Here is a 23,990-nt window from a genome sequence, read left to right as displayed (position 1 = left end):
CTTACTGTTTATTGTATATGTTAAATCGCTCCATGTACAGCACTTTGTATGCAGCGATGGCTGTTTGAAAGTGCTCTATAAATACTGTTGACTTGACTTGACTTGACTTAATTTCCATTTAAGTCGCTTTGCAGCAGGTGACGCATGCGCAGACAGTCTCAGTCAGGCTACCGAACCTGAGACTGATGTTACGGATTCTACGATGGCGTTTAAATTCTTTAAATAACCAGTCTAATGTCCAACGGACACAACCATACGAATACCAGTCACTGCACGTATACTCTAATTACATCTCTGCTGTATTAATATGCCGGTAAGTCGTTGCGCCCTTTTGTATTTTGTGTTTTGTTCACCAAGGGTTCCTCCCTCAGATTCCAATGATGTGATGCTAACCGGTTAGCTTGTTAGCTCACTCGCCGTTAACCAGACGACTGGGAAATGGACACTTGGCGCTTTGTTACACGTTGTCTGTTTCGTCGAATGCGTAAAGTCACTGTAAATACTCGATTTTTCTCGCCGTTGATGTTATCTGTAATGTTTCCGTCTCGTCATCCATAGCAACCGAGAGCTGACTAACAGAAACTACTGCTAATTAATCTACTCGTGACTCTTATGATTGGGTACTAATTACATTTCATCCCTGGCAGTTTTTCATTGTAGGGTTTGACTGTGGTTAGGTGTAGTGCAATGACCGGCCGTGATGTCTTCCAGACCAATAAGCTTGACAAGCCGGAGGTGAGCGATAACGTCAAGGTGGTGGTGCGATGTCGTCCGCTCAACCAGAAAGAGACGACGATGTGCCACAAGCAGGCCGTCGCTGTGGACGAGATCCGCGGCACCATCACAGTCAACAAGCTGGAGACCCAGCAGGAACCGCCCAAAACATTCACCTTTGACACGGTGTTTGGACCAGAAAGCAAACAGTTGGATGTCTACAACCTCACTGCCCGGCCCATCGTTGACTCGGTGCTGGCAGGGTACAATGGTAATACAGGATAAAAGTGATCATTACTATCAGGGTACGAATACGGTTTTATGCAGCCAATATGTTCATCCATGAGTGACGTGGACTGATACTGATCACATGTATTAACTGCACATTTGTCAATATTAGAGCTGCTCACTCATGATTATTTTAGTAATCAACTAAAACTCATTTCTGGCTAGCCATTTTAGAGCATTTAAACATTTTCAAAACCCACATATTATGGTCGGTTATTTTTTTAATATTGTGTACACACTCTCCAAACTACCAAATGAAAGAATACTTACCCCCCCCCCCCCAAAAAACTTGATTCTGCCTTTTTTCATTCTTTCATAAACAGCAGGAGAAAAGAGCTCGTTTGCACAAAATGCAGCAGTTTCTCCTTGTCGACTCGCAAACTTTGCTGATGTCCTATCTAAAATGGGGCATCAATGTTATCCACTGGTGGTTGTTCAACAGTAAGATTAAAATTTACAGTTGTGGAGTAGCATCACATGCTCCACCTTCCATATACAACATAAGTATACATCTGTTCATCTGTTGGTTGTTGTAGAAGAAAGATGTAGCCAAGTGCAGGAAGACATGACATGAATGCAGGGCAAACTCAAAACCAAATATATTTTCCATGAATAAAATAAAAAAAGCAAACAAGACATGCGGAATAAAAACACAAAATTAGTGCGGTAAGTCCAGAAAACTAGATGCAAAGTAGAAAAAAAATGGAAATGGAACTCGCAAACAGGGACTGCCAAGGACAACAACAGAAGGAATGATCCGACAATGACTGGCAGGAAGCAGGGAACTAAATACAAACAAACTGACGAGACAATGAGGAACACCTGGACAAGACCCGAGTGACAGAGTGAGCTGATAGACAGACACAAGGGACCGGGGCTGATGCGAATAAATATACACAACACAAATGAGACAGACAATACATGCAAAGGAACACATCCATCCATTATTTGTTCTGCTTATCTTCACGAGGGTCACGTGCATGCTAAAGCCTTCCCCAGTTGTCTTCTGGTATTAGGCGGGCTACACCCTGAAATGGTCGCCAGCCAACTGCAGGGCACTCATAGACCAACAACCATTCATGCTCACCATCACACTGAGGGACAATTTTAGTTCAATCAACCTACCATGCATGTTTTTGGAATGTGGGAACAAACCGGAGTAACCGGAGAAAACACACAAGCACAGGAAGAACATCCAAACTCCAGACAGGAGGGCCAGGGATTAAACCCTGGACCTCTGCACTGTGAGCCGGACCAGTCGATCACCGTTTCGCCGACCCAAAACATGATAAAACTAAAAACAAAACCATACTAATGAAAGCGTCTATCTATCCAAATCATGACAAAAACATTCCACATTTCCTACAATTTATTATGATAAAACAGGACATAATTTCAAACTGTCAGTGCAGGAAATGCACAAACATATACATCTCAACATGAATACTTGCACAGGCTTAAGATTCAGGAACTTTTTTGTTTGTGTTTATTGTAGTGTTGTAGAAGTACACCAAGTCTAACTGAGGGATGTTTAAATATGTTTCGCCCTCTCATGAATCATCCGATAGATTTTACCAACCTTCATTGAGCCAAAGTGCCTACTTAATATTAGAAAAAATCTGACCTCCCACCACCAAACAAAATCTACCAGTGTGTCAGAAAAGTTCCAAGACTGGTGTCACAAAAGCTAAATTTTAAGACAAAACTACAAGCTTTCATCTGAAATGTCGGCCAGACAATCAAACAGCATATATACAAAGAGAGTCTACTTCATTCAGTGCATCAGTCAGACTTGGTCACAAACTTTCATATCCGTGATCATCATTTTCTATATTTTCAAACCCATTTTTGTGTGTAATATTTCTACCCATTTCAGGTACCATTTTTGCCTATGGGCAAACTGGAACCGGGAAGACCTTCACCATGGAAGGTGTGCGAGCAGTGCCAGAGCTCCGAGGGATAATCCCCAATTCCTTTGCCCATATATTTGGTCACATTGCCAAGGCTGAGGGGGACACTAGGTACATAAACATTAGGGCTTTGTTTTCCACATTCTCCATATTGTGCCTTTTATTTGTACCATACATTGTTGCATTGCATTAGGTATGCAATACATAATGTAAAGTTTGCATCCGTTACATTTTTGGAAGTTGGTTTTATACAACATATATATGTATATATATATGTATGCATGTACTGTATATACTCTTTTTACTTACATCTGAATATTATGATGCTTGTGAAATTTGAAAAGATATTGGAACAACTTCAAATGTTTTGATGATATCTTAGCCAATGTCTCACACTTCTACAGATTTCTGGTTCATGTATCATACTTGGAGATTTATAATGAAGAAGTGCGTGACTTGTTGGCCAAGGACCAGACACAGAGACTCGAGGTAGCGTCTCCGTCACTTAAAGATTGTTTTGATTCAGTAATTAATATTGAAACAGAGCAGCTAAAGACATTGACCTTTTTAGAACTGGCAAAAAGCAACAGAGGGAATGAATAATTGTTGCGCATCATAATGTGTACAACCCCTCAATAGGTTAAAGAAAGACCAGATGTTGGCGTGTATATCAAAGATCTTTCTGGGTATGTGGCGAACAATGCTGACGACATGGACAGGATCATGACACTGGGCAACAAAAACCGTAAGAAGAGACATAACACCTTCATATTCCAACAGTATTGTTAATCTTGTAAAGATTCTCAATCGAATAATTTGGCAAAACCACCTTGCTAATAACAAGGAGCTCAAACTGACTTTAATCTGGCTTTAAACTGGCTTTAATCACAAACCTGTCCTTTGCACAATTCTGCGTATCCTTTTGATTCACACACAATAGTTGTTTTGTGTGTAGCTTCACCATTGTTTTGATTGAACTCCCTGTTGTTTTTGCATTTCCCTCTCAATAGGCTCAGTTGGTGCAACAAATATGAATGAGCACAGTTCCAGATCACATGCCATCTTCACCATCACCATCGAGTGCAGCGAGAAGGGTGTGGATGGAAACCAGCACGTGCGCATGGGAAAACTTCATCTGGTTGACCTTGCAGTATGTAAAACATTAGCTACATCACTTCAAAAAAAGGGAAGTTATTATCACAGTAACATTTCAAAGTTTAGAGTCCACTTGTACCTATTATTTCCTCTCTGTGGTCAGAAGAAAACCTTTAATGCTGGTTCAAGTGCTTGTAAAAAAAAACAACATTTACTCTGCTATAAAAGCATGAAAATAAGCGTAGCTCAAGAATAAAGAGTTGTTTTGAATATCATATGTAAAGATAATACCAGTTTTAGAAAACACTTAGAACACAGAATTATGTTTAGCTTTCACCATGACCAAAATTTTAAAAAGAAATTGTAATGATGTGGTCATGGGCTCTGCCGTTCTGATAATTTAATCTTGCCACCTTCATCAACAGGGCTCAGAGAGACAGGGTAAAACAGGGGCCACAGGCCAGCGGCTCAAGGAAGCAACAAAGATCAACCTGTCGCTCTCCACTTTGGGTAACGTCATCTCTGCCCTGGTGGATGGCAAGAGCACCCATGTGCCCTACAGGAACTCCAAACTTACCCGCCTGCTGCAAGATTCACTCGGAGGGAACTCTAAGACTTTGATGGTAAGTCAAACTTGTCAAACAAGCAAGTCACTTTCTAACAATTGGTGAGACTTAAGCATGCTGACATTCTTGCTTGTCCCCAACCAGTGTGCAAACATAGGCCCCGCAGACTATAACTATGATGAGACGATCAGCACCCTGCGCTATGCTAACAGAGCCAAAAACATCAAGAACAAAGCCAGAATCAATGAGGATCCCAAGGAAGCTCTACTCCGCAAATTTCAGAAGGAAATTGAGGATCTGAAGAAGAAACTTGAGGAAGGTTATAAACCTTTTTTTCCCCACACACTTGAGCTGAACAATTACAATCACTCTCATGTTGTAGTCGTCTGCATGTAAGTTTATAATATTGTTCCGTAATGCTTTGAACATCCTAGGTGAAGAGATTTCTGGCTCGGACGGCAGCGGATCAGAAGACCTCGATGAAGGGGATGAAGAAGGAGGGGACTCTGGACAAGGACGCAGGAGACGAAGAGGTCAGAATTATAGGAAAGGAATCCATTTTGTCCTCATGGAGAGGAGGAATTTACTGTTGTCAAATGCTTTCACTATGACTTGTTAAGATCCCATTTTATTGACATGATGGTGGTTTTGTCCGTAATTTTTTTTTTGGGGGGGGGGTCTGTTTAGTTTCAACTTGCCAAAAGCTGATAGTTGAATTGACTAACAAACAATGCTTGTGGCAAATTGCATACGACACACACACACATCACATCCACCCATTATTGCTTCTGCTCTCTGCTGTTATTAATGTTAGACTAAATTTATTTGCATATGCCCACATTCAGCTCATGACTCAGCTAGGCTTTATTCTTCTACTCCAGGGGTGGCCAACCCGTGGCTCGCAAGCCGCATGCGGCTTTTTGACCTGGTTTAATGCGGCTCCCGGGCTTTCATATTACAGCCGTCGAAAACGCCTCAGCAGTGGCGATGCCATTCAAACGAAGGCGCTAAATACACAGAACGTTCTACGTCAGCCTATCATCAATCCCGTTACTTGATTGACATAGAGGCCAACCAATCGGAGGACTGCATCACCGCTCGTGCGCAACCAACTGCGCTAAGCTAGTCAACGAATTACCTCTGATTTTAAGGCAGGGTTTCCCAATACGGCCATCGCAATCGACCGGGAGCCAGAAAAACTGGTCCCAAGTCGACCGCAAGGCGTGGGAAGAGGAAATGGGTGGTAAAAAAAAATTTGTTTGTTTGTATCTTGAGCTTTCGTTCATTTTCGGCCCGTTCTGACTGTTGCTCATCGTGGTGTGCCGGCATATGTGCGCGAGTGCACTGGTGGGCACCTGCGTGTGTGCGCGTGAGTGCGTGTGCGTGTGCGTATGCGTATGCGCACGCGCGACAAAGAGTATGATGTGGCTCTTTGCAGTAAGACAGTAAAAAAAAATGGCTCTTCGTCTCTGACTGGTTGGCCACCCCTGTTCTAATCTTTCGGGCCGTCATCTTGTTTCATTCATTAATGTGTGTTATGTGTTCTCAGTATCTTTGTCTTTGTTGTAGTAGTATTTGTGTCTTCCACTCATGTGTTCTTTCTCCTCCTCCTGCCATTTTGCCTTTACAACTCTTCTTCCTTCAAGGTGAAAGAGGTCGGTGTAATAATATTTATCGTACTTATGTTCTGTAGCAAGTGTTATGCTGTTTGTAGAAAGCATATTATATATTTCTGGGGTTATTTTTAAGTTGCATATTTTCTGCACTATAAGGTCCACCTAAAAGCACTACATTTTCTAAAAAGCCACCAATGCGCCTTATAATCTCATGCGCCTTATATACGGATCTATATTCCGATTTCTTGAATGAAGTATTTTAAATGTTCTGGAAAGCGCTTTCTTTGAGCTGCACCAATTGTGAAACTCTCTGTAAAAATAAAGCCGTTTTGTATTGTGTTGCATTTCATTATGTATGCAATACAAAATGTAAAGTTTGCATCTGTAACATTTTTGGAAGTTGGTTTTATACACAGAGATGAAAGTGGACTTTATTGAAAATTCCGGAGGGAAAAAAATTATATATATATATATCTATTTATTTATTTATTTGTGCGCACACACACACACACACACACACACCTTGCCGATCACGCATTAATTAGTTTACACAAAACGCTATTCAAATACTCAACATTCAATGATTAATCTTACTGTGTGCACGTGCACCCTTTGTAGCTTCCGTTCTCGCCGAAATTTCGAAATCTCCGAGATATGGCGAGGCCATGAGAAGGCGAGGTGAGGGTATTACTGTTGTGGCCACGCCACTCGAGCTAAGTGCGCCTCAGCAGTAGATAATCCGCTGCTCTCTGCTGTGCGTGCGTCAGCGCGAACATGTACGCAAGCGCGTCTTTTGATTTCAACCAATCAGCACCGACGCAACCGACGTCACACACGACAAGAGCTCAGCTAAGCTAGCCGAGACGACACTCAAAAGTCGGGCTGATACGTTTTTCTGCCAATCTGCCGGTTTCCCTTTTTGTCCAAATATATTTTTTACGACAACAAATGTCTTCTCCATGGCGTCTTTGATTTGTTCCGCTGTCATCTCTGTATACAACATACAGTATATATTATTTTTACTTGCATCTGAATATTCTGATGCTTATGAAATTTGAAAAGATATTGGAACAACTTCAAATGTTCTGATGATACAAAGTCTTAGCCGATGTCCCACACGTCTACAGATTTCTGGTTCATGTATCATACCTGGAGATTTATAATGAAAAAGTGCATGACTTGTTGGCCAAGGACCAGACACCGAGACTGTTGTATTGTGTTTCTGGCACAGTAGCTCCATCTAGTGGATAAATAGTAAATCGCAGCCACTATTGTGGCTTCTATTCTATGCGCCTTATAATGCAGTGCGCCCTTTATATTAACAATTTTAAAACGGGCCATTCATTGAAGTGACGCCTTCATCTCTGAAGCGCCTTATAGTACAGAAAATACGGTACTCTGTTGCTAAGTCGCCGTTTTACATTTTTGTCCAAGACTGAATTCCGTCTGCGGTTGTCTATCTTCATCACCATTGTGCCATTAAAATATTGGATATTGCACTATCCCATTTACATGAACCTTTTTTGTTTTTTCAGGGAAGAAGAAGGTTTCACCAGAAAAGATGGTGGAAATGCAGGCCAAGATTGAAGAGGAGAGAAAAGCTTTGGAGGCGAAGCTGGACATGGAGGAAGAGGAGAGAAACAAGGCAAAGGCGGAATTGGAGAAGCGGGAAAAGGATCTTCTTAAAGCTCAGTGAGTACCCCAGAAGAGTAGCAACACTGCTTCACAGGCTTTAAATGAATCTCACTCAATCAGTATGCGTTAGATATTTTTATTTATTTATTGAATATGCATCAGAGTTTCATCTTTGTGTCTATAACATTGCAGGAGATAAATCTTATGTTAAAGAGGTCACCTTATTGTTGGAGCCTATTTTTGTTTATCAATGTTTCGAGCAGTGGTTCTTAATCTGGGTTTGATCGAACCCAAGGGGTTCAGTGAATCGTTCTCAGGGGTTCGACGGAGCCTCTACCAAACCAGGCAATTAGTTGAGACACGCCTGCTTGGCCATCACTTGCTGCAGATGATCACATTACATTGCTTATCCAATCAGAGAGGGGGTAGGGGGTGCGAGATGTTTTCTTCTTCCTGGTGGGGGCACGACAGAAAATAATTGAGAACCACTGCTGTAGAGTAAGATAAATTAAGATTATGACTTGTGTTCCTCGTCAGATTTAATTGTATGACATCGCGTGTCTCATGTTATCACTCTTAGGCAGGAGCATCATCTTCTGCGTGAGAAATTGTCAGCTTTGGAGAAGAAGGTCATCGTGGGGGGTGTCGACCTGTTGGCAAAGGCTGAGGAGCAGGAGAAGCTTCTGGAGGAGTCCAACAGTGAGTTGGAAGAACGCCGGCGGAGGGCGGAGCGCCTTCGCAAGGAGCTGGAGGAAAAGGAGGTAAACTCGTAGCAAGGAATAAGCTGTTTTTCCCCTTTTAAATTGATAAACTGATGTTTTTAACATTTAGCTGTCACACAATAATACTGGGTAACAATTTGGCACTTTCTTTTATTCTGACCAAAGTGAAAATTGGCTTGCTTATTCCAAAATTGCAGATTTAGCGGAGGTTTACTATATATTAAAATACCGTATTTTCGCGACTATAAGGCGCCATTAAAAGTCTTAAATTTTCTCCAAAATGGACAGGACGCCTTATGGTGCGGAGCGTCCTTTATATGCGCTGAGTTCCAAAATCTGACTGCCAGCCGACACGCTGTTTATATAGAGAAAAGGCGGAAGTGACTGTGGCCAGGCATGCGGAAAGAAGTCGACCAATCAGGGAAGGGTGGGCGTGTATATATACATATATGGAGAGGGAGAGAGAGGGAGAGAGAGGGAGAGAGAGGGAGTGAGAGAGAGGGAGAGAGAGGACAGGCAAGCTAGTCCGTCAATGGTGAAGGGTGGGCGTGTAAGTGGACGCCTCAAGCCAGTACCAACACTTGTATAGAGTGTGGCAATGTGCATTGTTGCAAAACAACTCCGGTTTTGGTTTCTAAGAACCCCTGAAAATAAATTCGACAAAAAGACACGCCTACGAAGCTCAGTTCAAACTTAAAGCCACCGGTTATGCTTTTGGCATGCGTGCCCATCTCACAGCAGCGGTGAAAAAAAACAAGTCAAGCAAATGAACTCTGAGCTTGCCGTTATTCCCGGAGGGTTGACTAAAGAACTCCAACCGCTGGACATTGGCATCAACCGGGCGTTCAAAGTAAAGTTGCAAACGGCATGGGAACAATGGATGATCGGTGGCAAGCACAACTTTACAAAGAGTGAGAGGCAGCACTTGGCGAGTTACGCCACAATACGCAACAACGAGAGGGAACGCGGCGTTTTTGATGGATTACGGTACTTGCACAATTGTTCAATTCTTTCTACACACACGCGCGCTGCCACCATGTTTCGCTCTGTTCTTTACTTTCAAATGTGGGAAAGCTTCACACGAGAGAAATGTTGACTTTGCTGTTGCTACTCCTTCTTTCCGCTCGGCAATGCGTAGCAACTCACACTAGCATGTGATGCATTCAATGACAAGTGAGATGTGCAGTCCTCTGCTTCTGATACAGAGGATGAGGACTTTGATGGATTTCTGGGTGATGATTGATCGATAAACGTGAGAACATTGTACGATGGCTAAATAAAATACACCCGAACTCAGTTCTGCTTTCGTTGCCTTTTTAAAAACGTGTTTTTATCTTATCTGTATGTCTTGGCATGCTACCGTATGCTTCAAGCTAACGTGTTAGAGTGCGCGCATGCATGCCGTATGTTTAAGCTGGCGTATGTTTTACCACTGTAAAACTGCGGCCATTAGTACGATGCGTCCTGTGTATGTGTAAAATACAGAAATGTCACCCTTTAATGAGACTGCGGCCATTAGTACGATGCGTCGAATAGTCGTGAAAATACGGTACTTTCTCAACCTGCTATGCACTGTACCCTTATGTAGAACCTGTATCTATGTATATCGAAAAACAGCAAGAGCGCTTGGACATTGAGGAGAAGTACACAAGCCTTCAGGAGGAGGCCCAAGGGAAGACCAAGAAACTGAAGAAAGTGTGGACCATGCTGATGGCTGCCAAATCAGAGGTAAGTGACTTTGGCGGCGCTGTACATTAAGCATATTGGTAAGTTTAATTAGATTTTGAACAAAGCATCTGTTGAAGGACAGCACGGACCTTCATCAAGGTTGAACACCCGTCCGTTGGGTGGCAGTGACTTTCATAAATCTCCTTATCTGATGCCACGCTGTGCTTCAATGTAATGTGAGAATCGGTAGAATTGTGCTGGTAACAAATGGTGGTGAAACTGCTGGAACTTGGTGAGATATACGATAACCTTTTTTAAGATAAGATAAGCTTTATTTATCCCACACTGGGGAAATTTGCAATTTCTCATTTAGGCCCTGCCTTCTTCTTCCAACTTCAGACTTGAGTTTTGTACTTTAGTTGGCAGACCTGCAACAGGAGCACCACCGAGAGATTGAGGGCCTCCTGGAGAACATTCGCCAGCTGAGCCGGGAGCTGCGACTCCAAATGCTGATCATAGACAACTTTATTCCTCAAGAATACCAGGTCTGCATTTATGACCTGTTAAATGCAATCAGTGGGAAAGAATCTTGCTTGTCACCAAATAATTTACATACATTACATTTCAATTTAAAGTTACTTGGTTTGGTCGTCACCTGTCTGTCGTGCCCCCAGCTCTCATGGCTCTTTGATGTTGCAGTTTAGCGAGACTTTATATCAGTCCAGGCAGACTTATTTAAGAGTATCCTTCGACTTGCCTCTCCCTCCATACGAACTATGAAGACTAACCCACTGCTCTATATTTATGTATGTGTAACTTTGATGTATTATTTTCTTTTGTAGGAGATGATTGAGAACTATGTGCACTGGAATGAAGACATTGGAGAATGGCAGCTGGTATTTTTTCATTTGTGATTCATGTTAATATGAAGCTTATATTTATCTGTGGAAGTGAATCCTGATGGGTAGTTGGTGTTGAGATATGAATTGTCTATAATTTGTGCTTCTTGTGTCAGAAATGTGTCGCCTTCACTGGCAACAATATGAGAAAGCAGACACCTGCTCCAGGCAAAAAAGAAAAAGATGTAAGTCTATTGTCCTCTACTTGCTCGAGTCCAGTTGACAAATGTCAAATCTGTCGCCTTTCTTCTCAACTCTGTGCCTGATGACTCTCTCATCCTTCAGCCTTTTGAGGTGGACCTGTCATATGTGTATTTGGCTTACACAGAGGAGAGCATGCAACAGTCACTGATGAAGCTAGAGAGGCCCAAAACATCGAAAAGCAGCAAGAGCGGCCGGCCCAAGACTGGTCGCAGGTAATCACAACACAAAGATCACACTTAAAGGCTACTAGAATTCTATTTGGGATTAGTTGGAGGCACTTTAAATGGTGGCAGGCATGTATTACCTCAATTTAACATGCGTTTGAATATGATTCCAACTATCCCAACTGTTTTTTTTCTCAATTTAATTGTACAGGTTGCACATCACTGATGGTGGGAGAAAAAACAATTTTGAAATGATTTCTTTGTCTTGTGTTTTCATGTGTCCCTTCCGTGAGTCGTCACCTTACCGTGGTGGAGGGGTTTGTGTGTCCCAATGATCCTAGAAGCTAAGTTGTCTGGGGCTTTATGCCCCTGGCAGGGTCACCCATGGCAAACGGGTTCTAGGTGAGGGGCCAGACAAAGCACGGCTCAAAGACCCCAATGATGAATGCAATAAATGGATCTAGGTTTCCCTTGCCCGGACGCGGGTCACCGGGGCCCCCCTCTGGAGCCAGGCCTGGAGGTGGGGCTCGTTGGCAAGCGCCTGGTGGCCGGGCCAACACCCATGGGGCCCGGCCGGGCACAGCCCGAAGAGGCAACGTGGGTCCCCCTTCCCATGGGCTCACCACCCATGAGAGGGGCCAAAGGGGTCGGGTGCAATGTGAGCTGGGCGGCAGCCAAAGGCGGGGACCCTGGCGGTCCGATCCTCGGCTGCAGAAACTAGCTCTTGGGACATGGAATGTCACCTCTCTGGCAGGGAAGGAGCCCGAGCTGGTGTGTGAGGCAGAGAATTTCCGACTGGGTATAGTCAGACTTGCCTCCACACACAGCCTGTGTTCTGGTACCAGTTCTCTCGAGAGGGTTTGGACTCTCTTCCACTCTGGAGTTGCTCACGGTGAGAGGCGCAGAGCAGGTGTGGGCATACTCATTGCCCCCCGGCTCAGTGCCTGTACATAGGGGTTCACACCGATAGACGAGAGGGTCGCCTCCCTCCGCCTTCGGGTGGGTGGACGGGTCCTGACTGTTGTTTGTGCACATGCACCAAACAGCAGCTCAGCATACCCACCCTTTTTGGAGTCCTTGGAGGGTGTGCTGTAGAGTGCTCCTGCTGGGGACTCCCTTGTTCTGCTGGGGGACTTCAATGCTCACGTGGGCAATGACAGTGAGACCTGGAGGGGCGTGATTGGGAGGAACGACCCCCCCGATCAGAACCCGAGTGGTGTTTTGTTACTGGACTTCTGTGCTCGTCACGGATTGTCCATAACGAACACCTTGTTCAAACATAAGGGTGTCCATATGTGCACTTGGCACCAGGACACCCTAGGCCGCAGTTCGATGATCGACTTTGTAGTTGTATCATCGGATTTGCGGCCGCATGTTCTGGACACTCGGGTGAAGAGAGGGCGGAGCTGTCAACTGATCACCACCTGGTAGTGAGTAGGCTCCGATGGTGGGGGAAGATGCCGGTCCGTCCTGGCAGACCCAAACGTATAGTGAGGGTTTGTTGGGAGCGTCTGGCGGAATCCCCTGTCAGAAGGAGTTTCAACTCCCACCTCCGACAGAGCTTTTCCCATGTTCCGGGGGAGGCGGGGGACATTGAGCCCGAGTGGACCATGTTCCGTGCCTCTATTGTTGAGGCGGCCAATCTGAGTTGTGGCCGTAAGGTGGTTGGTGCCTGTCGTGGCGGCAACCCCCGTACTCGCTGGTGGACACCAGCAGTAAGGGATGCCGTCAAGCTGAAGAAGGAGTCCTATCGAGCCTTTATGGCCTGTGGGACCCCAGAGGCAGCTGACGGGTATCGACTGGCCAAGCGGACCGCGGCTTCGGTGGTCACCGAGGCAAAAACCCGAGCGTGGGAAGAGTTCGGTGAGGCCATGGACGCCGACTTCCGGACGGCTTTGAGGAAATTCTGGTCCACCATCCGACGTCTCAGGAGGGGAAAGCAGTGCACCACTAACACTGTGTACAGTGGGGATGGGGCGCTGCTGACTTCGACTCAGGACGTTGTGAACCAGTGGGCAGAGTACTTCGAAGACCTCCTCAACTCCACCAACACGCCTTCCTTGGAGGAAGCAGAGCCTGGGGACTCTGAGGTGGGCTCTCCTATCTCTGTGGTTGAAGTCACCGATGTGGTTAAAAAGCTCCTCGGTGGCAAGGCCCCAGGGGTGGATGAGATCCGCCCGGAGTTCCTCGAGGCTCTGGATGTTGTGGGGCTGTCCTGGTTGACACGCCTCTGCAACATCGCGTGGTCAACAGGGAGAGTGCCTCTGGATTGGCAGACCGGGGTGGTAGTCCCTCTTTTTAAAAAGGGGGACCGGAGGGTGTGTTCCAACTACAGAGGGATCACACTCCTCAGCCTCCCTGGTAAGGTCTATTCAGGGGTGGAACAGTGGACCAGCTCTACACCCTCAGCAGGGTCCTTGAGGGTATGTGGGAATTCGCCCAACCAGTCTACATGTGTTTTGTGGACTTGGAGAAGGCGTTTGACCGTGTCCCTCGGGGAGTTCTGTGGGGGGTGCTTCGTGGGTATGGAGTACCGAACCCCCTGATACGGGCGGTTCGGTCACTATACCACAGATGTCAGAGTTTGGTTCGCATTGCCGGCAGTAAGTCTGAATCGTTTCCATTGGGTGTAGGACTCCGCCAAGGCTGTCCTTTGTCGCCGATTCTGTTCATAACCTTTATGGACAGAATTTCTAGGCGCAGCCGAAGCGTCGAGGGGGTCCGTTTTGGGGGCCTCAGTATTGCATCCCTGCTTTTTGCAGATGATGTGGTGCTGTTGGCTCCTTCAAACGGGGCTCTCCAACTCTCACTGGAGCGTTTCGCAGCCGAGTGTGAAGCGGTTGGGATGAAAATCAGCACCTCCAAATCTGAAACCATGGTCCTCAGTCGGAAAAGGGTGGAGTGCCCCCTCCGGGTCGGGGAGGAGATCTTGCCCCAAGTGGAGGAGTTCAAGTATCTTGGGGTCTTGTTCACGAGTGGGGGCAGGAGGGAGCGGGAGATCGACAGGCGGATCGGTGCAGCGTCTGCTGTGATGCGGACGTTGTATCGGTCTGTCGTGGTGAAGAAGGAGCTGAGCCAAAGGGCGAAGCTCTCAATTTACCGCTCGATCTACGTCCCAACCCTCACCTATGGTCACGAGCTATGGGTCATGACCGAAAGAACGAGATCCCGGATACAAGCGGCTGAAACGAGTTTTCTCCGCAGGGTGTCCGGGCTCTCCCTTAGAGATAAGGTGAGAAGCTCAGTCATCCGGGAGGGGCTCAGAGTCGAGCCGCTTCTCCTCCACATCGAGAGGAGCCAGATGAGGTGGCTTGGGCATCTGATTCGGCTGCCTCCTGAGCGCCTCCCCGGTGAGGTGTTCCGGTCATGTCCCACCGGGAGGAGACCCCGAGGAAGACCCAGGACACGCTGGAGAGACTGTCACCCAGCTTGCCTGGGAACGACTCGGGATCCCCCGGGGAGAGCTGGAAGAAGTAGCTAGTGAGAGGGAAGTCTGGGCTTCCCTGCTAAAGCTGTTGCCCCCGCGACCCGGCCCCGGATAAGTGGTAGATGATGGATGGATTTTTTTCATGTATTTTAAATCACAAAGACCTGGCATTTGTTCAGGGTGTGTAGACATTTTATATCTACTCTATTCTACATTGTTTTTCACACTATAAACAGTTCAGGTGTCTAAACAGGTCAGTACGATGCTTTCTCTAACTAACTCCAAGGATGAAGTCTGTGTGTGTGCATGTGCGCGCGCGTATTATAGCTGGCCTCCCCCCACCCCCTTTTTGAGAAGTGGTTAATACTAAGTCAGTGTCTTTAGGCGACTTGAGGTACGATTCTGTGAAGTTAAAGAGTGTGGTCACGGAATAACCTAAACTCATACCTCAAGACACTATTATATGCTGCTCATGTAAATATTCATTTGTCTTTAGACCAGTGATTCTTAACCTTGTTAGAGGTACCGAACCCAACCAGTTCATATGCACATTCACTGAACTCTTCATTCGTGAAAAATAAAAATCTGATTTTTTTTTACCAAATTCAAGACATAAACAAACGCATTCATTAAAAACAGAAAAAAAATGTTTCAAGACGTATACATTTTTTCAACTGCACATAATTAACCAGCCAGTGATGGCCAAGCGGGCGTGTCATAACTAATTGACATGTTGAGTCGGGTGTGTCTTAACCTCCATGGCAGAGGCTCCGTTGAACCCCTGAGACTGATTAACCGAACCCCTGAGGTTTGATCGAACCCAGGTTAAGAACCACTGCTTTAGACTTTAGCGCACCCCCCCCCCCCCCCCCCCCGAGTTACTTTTTGTGCCTTTATTGTAATATGAGCTGACCCCATGCTGCTCAAATTGGATTTGGAAGCAACTTGCAAATGGGGTTTGCTTCTCAAAAGCTGGGCGCCAAATCTGTACCATGCTCTTCACACTCTTGTCGGGTGACATTATGCTGAGTAAGTGGGGCACTCATCGTGTTGCAGTTCACTTGCCTAACTTCCTTGAAGGCGGTTCAGTTGCCAGTTAGCATCTCATCTCACGGCTATCAGTGAACTGGGTTAAACTCTCACTGCGACATTGTATAAGAGACCGCGGTTGAGGATGGATGGCTTGTAAATCTTTTTTTAACTTGAAACCACAAATATTCTGTGCTATTTTTATTCAATGAAATGTGGTTATTTGTTGATCAGGTGAATTGGTATATGTGTACTGATATCAGGATATAATCTGACAGAGTGCTAACACTTGCCTGGTATCCCTCACAGAAAAAGGGCTGCAAAAGCAGAGGCGGCCATCGAGTCCCCTCTGCAGTGAAGACATGGCAGTGTCAAGTGGAGAAGTCTCTCGTTGAATTAACTGATTAGCTTTAGTCAAAAGATGATCTGAGTACACTGTATAGCTGACACAGGTTTAAATGTGACCCTGCTATAAGATGTGCTGCATATTATAGTCCATAGGATCCCCAGCTTCACACATATGGTCACTTTGAAATGCATTTTCAACAGCTGTGGTGCCCTGGGAAGTCATGGCATGGCAACATTTGGCTTTTTTTCTGCAACAGAGTGATTGTACAGTAATACTCATCAGAGGTCACTGGACTCACCGTTATTCTTGGTCTTAAACATTTCAAGTGGTGCTTTATTCTATACAAAGAAGCAACATCAGTCAAATTAAAAGGAAGTTTTGAGTTCGTACAATTTATATATGATATGAAAAATGACAGTTGAGAGGATGTACTGTTAACTCCAAAATGATTTATACTCCAGCCAAATTTTGAGGTCAATTTAAATTTTATTTGGTGAGTGGTTTTCTGTTTGCTAGAAATGGCACACAAAAAAGGGCAAAAGACTGTTAAGCGTGGATTTAAGAGACAGTTTTTTTCATACTTTGTCTGAATATAAGGTTACCTGTGCTAAATGCCTTCAATAATGCCATTTTCTCAAAATTCTCAAGTCAAAGTTAATTTATTTCAATTTTTTTATAATGGACATTATAAAAACATTGGACTAACCAGATGAAAGTGTTTGACATGTTTTAGCACAAATGCTAATTCTCACCACAGGACCCTGTTACAAGGGACATAAGATACGGACAAGTTAACTAGTTGATATTTAAAATCGGTGTCATGGCAAGTACATTTTCCTTCGCACAGAGCAGCTCTCTCCAGGTTGCGATTTTTCTTTTTTTTTTTAAATGTCCCTGTCAAATATGTTTGAATCAGTCCCCAGACTTGTCTCACTGAACAACGAATACCAGATTATAGCTGTTTTGAGGAAAAGCTGGACTGTCCAAAAGAAGTCTTGAACATTGGGAGGATAGTTCTGACATTTGGTGATCAGGGTGAGAACAATCATGGCAAAATTTTTTGCAGACATTTAAAAATGTTTCCAAAAGGAAAAGAATCCTAATACAACACATAAGATAAGATAAGATAAGATAAGATATCCTTTATTTGTCCCACAATGGGGAAATTTACAGCCTCCAGCAGCAAGAATGTATGTAGAAAGAAGAAGAGAAAAAAAACAACAACAAACATCTTTCAATTAAATACAATATGAACACAATGGATAAATCGCAGTACTATTTACAATTTACCTTCACATGTTTTAAATTGCAGTTTCATAAGAACATTTAACAATCTTTTGCCACTTATGTTGTATCATTTCCAACTAAGGGATACTAATTCAACAAATGCAAATGTATATTTTGCCCCCCCCCCCCAAAAAAAGCTGGTTTAACCGTATATCCTTTTCATATCATTTAAGTCAGAAATTACAAGTTTGTCCTCCAATGACTCTGTCCCTCAAAAAGAGCAGCCCATAGAACTTCCTTCAGCCCAATAAGGATATCTTATTTCCAGTAAAAGATGTGAAAATACATGAACTATAAACTGTATCTGTATGTTCTGATAGTTGTTCTTGCACGCGCGTGATGAAGACAAGCCAACTGTTTTATTGATTGAAAACTCAATGCAGTAATTTGCAATGATAAAAGATCCTTCAGTCAAATTCAATAATTCAAGATTATGGGAAATGCCTCTCCTCTGAAGAGAGATATAGTTCGAAGTATTTCGGTGAAAGTGCGCTTTCTACTATGTGACGTGGGTCAGAAACTTTGGGAGTCTGCATGCTAGCCAGCTCTGACGTTAGTGCCACTTTGTTTTATTCTGAAAAGTTAAGTTGTATTATTGAGATGCACCACATTTACTGTATGCCTTAGTACAATGCACTTGTATGAGGCTCTGTGAAGGTCATATTAATTTCACGTGCATGTTTAATAGTGGAGGCAAACTGGCTTTTGTTAATTATCATGATGTATGTCAAATGTTTACATTCACTCTGGATGTTTTATTTATTAAATTATTTTACACACGTTTACCTCACATTCTTGTTGCTCTTTTTTTTCCACATGCCACAGAGTGATTTCAAACAGGCAGTTTGTGTTTGAAACCCACTAATGTGGCAGAGTTAAAGCAATTCTGCAAAGAAGACTGGGCCAAAATTCTTCCACAGCAATGTGAAAGACTCATCACCACTTACCGCAAACGCTCAGTTTCAGTTATTACTGCCAAGGGCAGCACAACCCATGAGTAGGTTTAGGGGGCAATTACTTTTTCACATGGGCACAGGCACTATTGGATTTATTTATTTTTGGCCTTGATGAATTGGCATTTAGAAATTGCATTTTGTATTTACTTGTATTGTCTATGTGCAATATTAACATTTGTTTGATGATGGGAAACCTTTTTTTTGAAGGGAAACCATTTTGTATGTGATAAATATGCAAAGAACACATAAATCAACAAGGGGCAAATACTATTCCACTGCACTGTACAATGGTTCTGAATGTTCTTGTTAAATTCCTTGACTGATATTTTTTAAGTTTAAATGCCTGTCAAAGGTGACTGAGTCAAATGAGCGTTTTTTTTTGTGTGTGATAAATGTTATAACTTTTTTTTAAATCCCATTACTTTCAAGTCAACATACATGTATGTTTGAGTTAAAAATAAGACCATTCCCAAGCATTAAATGTTCAAATGAATTAAACTTGTTTAAATTTGTCACATGAATAAATTAATACAAATGTTTGTTTTTCGCTGTTAACGTTATATGCCACACAAAACGTGTATGAGATGGGGATGGGTGGTGGGCAGTGACGTGAACTTTTCAAGAAGTTCTCGATCTTTTTTTACCTTTCACAAATTACAACAAAGCGGAAAGATTTTAAAAATGTTATGCAGGTACCAAATCTACTTTCCCTTAAGAGATTAAGATATATATATCTATCTAAAAATCTACATTGTATTTACTTTTTTAGGTTTGCTTTATAGATTTTTTTTGCAACAGAATAATGAAGTGCACACGCATGCACACACACACACACAGATTCAAAGGCGATTAAACGTTTTTGAGTGTCTTTAATATTCTGACATTTGGATTACATTACAATTGATATTTTTTTTAACATGTACATGTATCTATGCACATCCCCGTCATCCCTCCCCACACCCAACATATACCCACACACAAAAAATTCTGGCCATGAAAAATTGTAATATTGGGGTTGGGTGGGGATTACCCTCTGACTTTTCATTTTAGGGCACCCAAAGGGGTAGCAGCGATCCTGCTTCCAAACTATACTGATAAATAAATATGAACACTTCAACAACAATGTGCAAAAATATATTTCTGATCTTCTAATTGATATAACATAATTTTTCAATTATTTTCATGAAAATATATCAAGAAGCATCACTTTTATCATTTAACCTGTAGCAGTGCACAGGTTGTGATTTCCTCCAACAATTTGCATAGAGGATATTTTGTGTCCTCTCTCAGGTAACACGTCTTAACTCCATTCTGGAACACAATACGCGGATGAGATCAGTAATACACAAGACTTGAAAAATCAAAGTTTTTATGAACCAGTATGTATCTTAATAACAGATTACCTTATTGTTGTACTGCTGCAGGTTACGGCCAAGTATCCTTAGTTCCTTACCGGTAGTATTTTTCAAGGCGTTGCCTCTTTTGCAGAATGGACTTTTCTGGAAAGAAAGCCCACTGTTAATAATGTCAACTACACGTTCGTTTGACAAAGTCTACACTGCTGTCATTTGAGAATGTCTCAAACCTACCGGACATGTGGTGTTGTTTGACCTTTGCTGCATTACACTTGGCAATTTTGATAAAATGGGGTACAAAGCCTTCTCAGCTTCGCAAAAGAAACTCTTCTGTAAAGAAAGGCCGCTGTTAATACTCTAAACTACGTGCGAAAAAGCCTACCTTGCTGTCTGTCATCTGAAAATGTCTCAAACCTACCAAACATTTTGTGGTGTTTGGCTTTTGGACCATTATACTGTGCACCTGTGAAAAAGGCAAAAAGCTCAACATAATAAATATAATTAACATTATTTGATCATTTTTGTTTGTATATACTTACAGGGAGAAGACATGCATCCTCTGCCGCTTCCTTGATAGCCTTCAGATTGATGTCTTTTGAAACCACAACGGATGCTGAAAAGAAGGTCACAAGTATGGATATTACATCAATCCTAAATGGTGTCATGATTTAGAAGTTGAGCACAGGTCGATGCTGTCGGGTGGAACTCAAAGCTGAATGAGCCCCAATTTCAAATGTCTGCTTTTTATATCGACAGCAAATGCAGTTTATGGAAAGACATAAGAGGAAAGTGCCACCATATAAGGACTTGCAGTGAGGATGGGCAATGCATGTAGCCCGCGCCCACAGTCAGAGCGGCCCCTGGATATATAGATATATATCATTATATATGTTAGGAGTCTAACGAAAACTGATTCATATTGGAAAAACAGTTTCGATGTGACAAATTGTTGCATTTTAAGTACGGTAGTCACTTCCTTGACTTGTATCACGCTCCATGTCTCGAGAGACGTATCGAATCACCTTTTGTGAAAGAGGTACACTTTATATAAATCAGTTGGATGTTACTATTGATTTTTTTGTTTCTTTGAATGAAATTAACTTGGATAGTTTGGGCCCCAGAGAGCTCTTACATGTTTTTGCATATTAATAAACTTGACAAAAGCTGCAACCATCACATAAGGAATTATCTCACTGAATTAAACAGAATTGAGTCGTTAAATTTTAAAATTGTTATATTACACCCTTGAATCATACCGCATGTATCAAGAATTGTATTGAATTGCGTCAAGAAATCATCTTTTGTGGAGATATGCCTACCCTATCTCATATATATCTCCGATTTCCTCCCACATTCCAAAAACATACATACATGGCAGGTTAATGGAACACTCGAAATTGTCCCTAGGTGTGAGTGTGAGCATGAATGGTTGTTCATCTCTGTGCCCGCCGCCAACTGCCCGATAGGCTCCAACGACCCTGGATAAACCAATTACAATATGGATGTATGGATGAAAAACAAAGGACATGTTCACCTAAAATTATAGATAGTTGAATTATATAATTATATGTCTAAAGTTATAATAGTTTCAATTTTTAAAAATATATTTTTGTTTTTAATTTTTTTTATCAAGGAAGATGTTTTTTTTCAATTTAATTTGAGGGGGGGTTATGTTAGTTTTCATTAACTGTAATAATCTTGGCCTCCTTATGATGTGGTATGCCTTGGATCATGAGGTGTTTCCTTCTCCCCTTGAGACAAGTTGACATTGGATTAAGGCAAAAATCATAAAAACTCTAATTGTACAAATAGTTATGAAGACACTTATACACATCATTGAGAACATACTGCATGTCTTCAAGGATTTATTTGTAGCAACATCCGCTTTAGTGCTATGCTTCCTGACCCACTTTTCACACCAGATAAGAAAGCTGTGAACCAGCATTTATCGAGCTCACATCACATTAAAAAAAAAAAAAAGAATAATACAAAATCTTGCGTGGGAAGGCCACATGAGGATTTTTGAGTAATTTAAATTTCCCAACGCATGAAGTAAAGGAAGATGACACACTATGGTATCTGTAGACTTGACGAGATCCAATCAGCTGAATGGGATCGTCACATATTTTCCACAAATTTGCGTGGAAAACAATTGCCTAAAACCGCATTCGTTTTTACAGGTGGTAAAAAAATACATCCAGCCGAATATGTTTAGTTTGCATTTTTAATTAACCTGTATTAATGTGAATGAAACCTGCTTACTTAATTCTACTTGAAGCAAATTTATTTTGATTGCATTACTTTGATTGAGGTTGAATAGAGAATAAAATTCAACAATCAACACATTTAAATACAGTGCTTAAATTAACATTACAGAATGTCCAATCGTTTGACAGGGTAAAAAAAATCATTGTAACTGGAAACATTCAATAGACGGTGAAATTGGATGTAACAACGCATATTATTGCAAATTAATATCAATGTTTCAAAGCCTGGCGCTATTATTGCTGAGCTTGACAGACTGTCGTTATGCAATGCAATGCGACACAATTAATTTTCCGAAATATTGGGAATACCTGTTTAAATACACTCTGCTACATATTCTTGAATTAATATGTGTTTCATATAGGGTCTATCTCCTCGACGAAACAGCCAACAGCAAAGCATCTTACCAAAACTCGCCCAAAATTCCCAGGGACCGAGGTTGACACCAGGGAATTTTACTGCCCACTTGTGGCCAAGATCTGCACATTCTAAACCCGACATTATTGCAAAGCACTTACTAAAGAAGAGCTGGGGGGGCTCTCTATAATAACTGTTTAATTTGTTGCATTCTATTTAATTATGTTATTATTTTATGTTTTTATATAGTACAATAATGTGGAATATATATTATAAGTTATAAGTATATATAATAAGTTCCATTCACTTGGGGAAACTCGTGAGGATATTCGGGCCAGATAATGGATGGCTGGATGGATTCATTTGGGGGAAAAGAAACGGGTTTTTTTCTGTTTTCAGAATATCTTTTTTTTTACCTTTCGGCTTCATTCCATATGGAGCTCCAGGTGTCATGGCGAAAAAGAAAGAAATATGTTAATCTTTAGGATGAGAAACATTCTCGTTTGTACGCAGGCATGGGGAGAACATGCAAATTCCACTAAGAAAGGCCAGAACCCCAGACTGCTGCATTGCCGACATGCTCAGTCAACCACGGTTCCGCTTCATGAATGACAAAAACGAAGGGGGCGGCGCGGTGGACAACTAGTTAGCACGTCTAACTCACAGTGCAGAGGTGCAGGGTTCAATTCTAGCTCGGGCCTTCCTCTGTGGAGTTTGCATGTTCTCCCCGTTCCTGCGTGGGTCTTGTCAGGGTAGTCTGGTTTCCTCCCACATTCCAAAAACATGCCTGGCGGGTTAATGGGACACTCTCCATCGGTGGTGTCAAACATACGGCCCGCGGGACGGAATGTGCCCCCCCCCCCCCCAAAGGAGGTTCAATTTGGCCCGCAGGACAATTCAAAAGTGAAAAAATGCATTAAAGACAGAATGAATATTTTTTAATAAAATGCAATTAATGGATAGTCCGCTAGGCGGCAGACCGTTTTGATCAGAGTAGAAGACAACATTGTTTTGATTGGAGAAGAAAGCAGCAGTCTCAATCTTGCATTTAGACTGACCCAACACAGCAGACGGTATCAATGCGCCAATGCTTTTTTATACCTAAACAAAGGAAATACATGATATTATGGTTATTTATAGCGGAGTATGGAATAATGCTAATGGTCCGGCCCACTTACCATCGACCAAATCTGTATGTGGCCCACAATGTGAAATGAGTTTGACTCCCCTGTTCTAGGTGTGATTGTTTGCAATGCGATTTGGTTGGCAATCAGTTCAGAGTGTACCCTGCCTACTACCCGAAGACAGCTGGGAAAGGCTCGAGCACACCAGCAACCCTTTTGAGGATGGATGGATGATTTTTCAGAAGCGTAAAAAACACAGCACAGTTGTAGCCATGCATACCGTTAAAACGTTTGCTTGTGTGTCGCTCCAGTTTGCACGGTGCGCCCACCTCGTGGACCAGTGAGGACGGGAGGGCATCT

The 23,990-nt window shown here is 42.8% G+C and overlaps 1 protein-coding gene across 2 annotated transcripts; it reads left to right on the top strand.

Annotated features, from left to right (window-relative positions):
- The first annotated feature begins 142 nt into the window (after positions 1-142).
- Positions 143-18,363, top strand: kif3a (kinesin family member 3A). Of its 2 annotated transcripts, none has more exons than XM_052074349.1 (17): positions 143-313; positions 712-985; positions 2,879-3,023; positions 3,317-3,401; positions 3,552-3,657; positions 3,923-4,062; positions 4,433-4,630; positions 4,718-4,892; positions 5,008-5,106; positions 7,725-7,881; positions 8,405-8,585; positions 10,164-10,274; positions 10,634-10,759; positions 11,057-11,110; positions 11,230-11,298; positions 11,399-11,529; positions 16,247-18,363. In XM_052074349.1, the coding sequence occupies exons 1-17, from the start codon at positions 308-310 to the stop codon at positions 16,293-16,295; spliced, it is 2,106 nt and encodes a 701-aa protein (XP_051930309.1). In that variant the 5' UTR covers positions 143-307; the 3' UTR covers positions 16,296-18,363. The 2 variants fall into 2 exon arrangements, with proteins under 2 accessions (XP_051930309.1, XP_051930317.1); XM_052074357.1 differs by lacking the exon at positions 143-313 and adding an exon at positions 419-620.
- The last annotated feature ends 5,627 nt before the right edge of the window (positions 18,364-23,990 follow it).

The sequence above is a fragment of the Hippocampus zosterae genome, chromosome 1, assembly GCF_025434085.1.
Source record: "Hippocampus zosterae strain Florida chromosome 1, ASM2543408v3, whole genome shotgun sequence".
NCBI classification, from domain to species: domain Eukaryota; kingdom Metazoa; phylum Chordata; class Actinopteri; order Syngnathiformes; family Syngnathidae; genus Hippocampus; species Hippocampus zosterae.
This window is presented reverse-complemented; position numbering and strand designations above follow the sequence as displayed.

What these genes read in the sequence shown, in the direction of transcription:
- kif3a (XM_052074349.1), top strand. An exon ending in AGGACGCAGGAGACGAAGAG is followed by an intron (nt 5,107 to 7,724) that starts GTCAGAATTATA and finishes TTGTTTTTTCAG; the next exon opens with GGAAGAAGAAGGTTTCACCA. An exon ending in TGATGGCTGCCAAATCAGAG is followed by an intron (nt 10,275 to 10,633) that starts GTAAGTGACTTT and finishes TTTGTACTTTAG; the next exon opens with TTGGCAGACCTGCAACAGGA.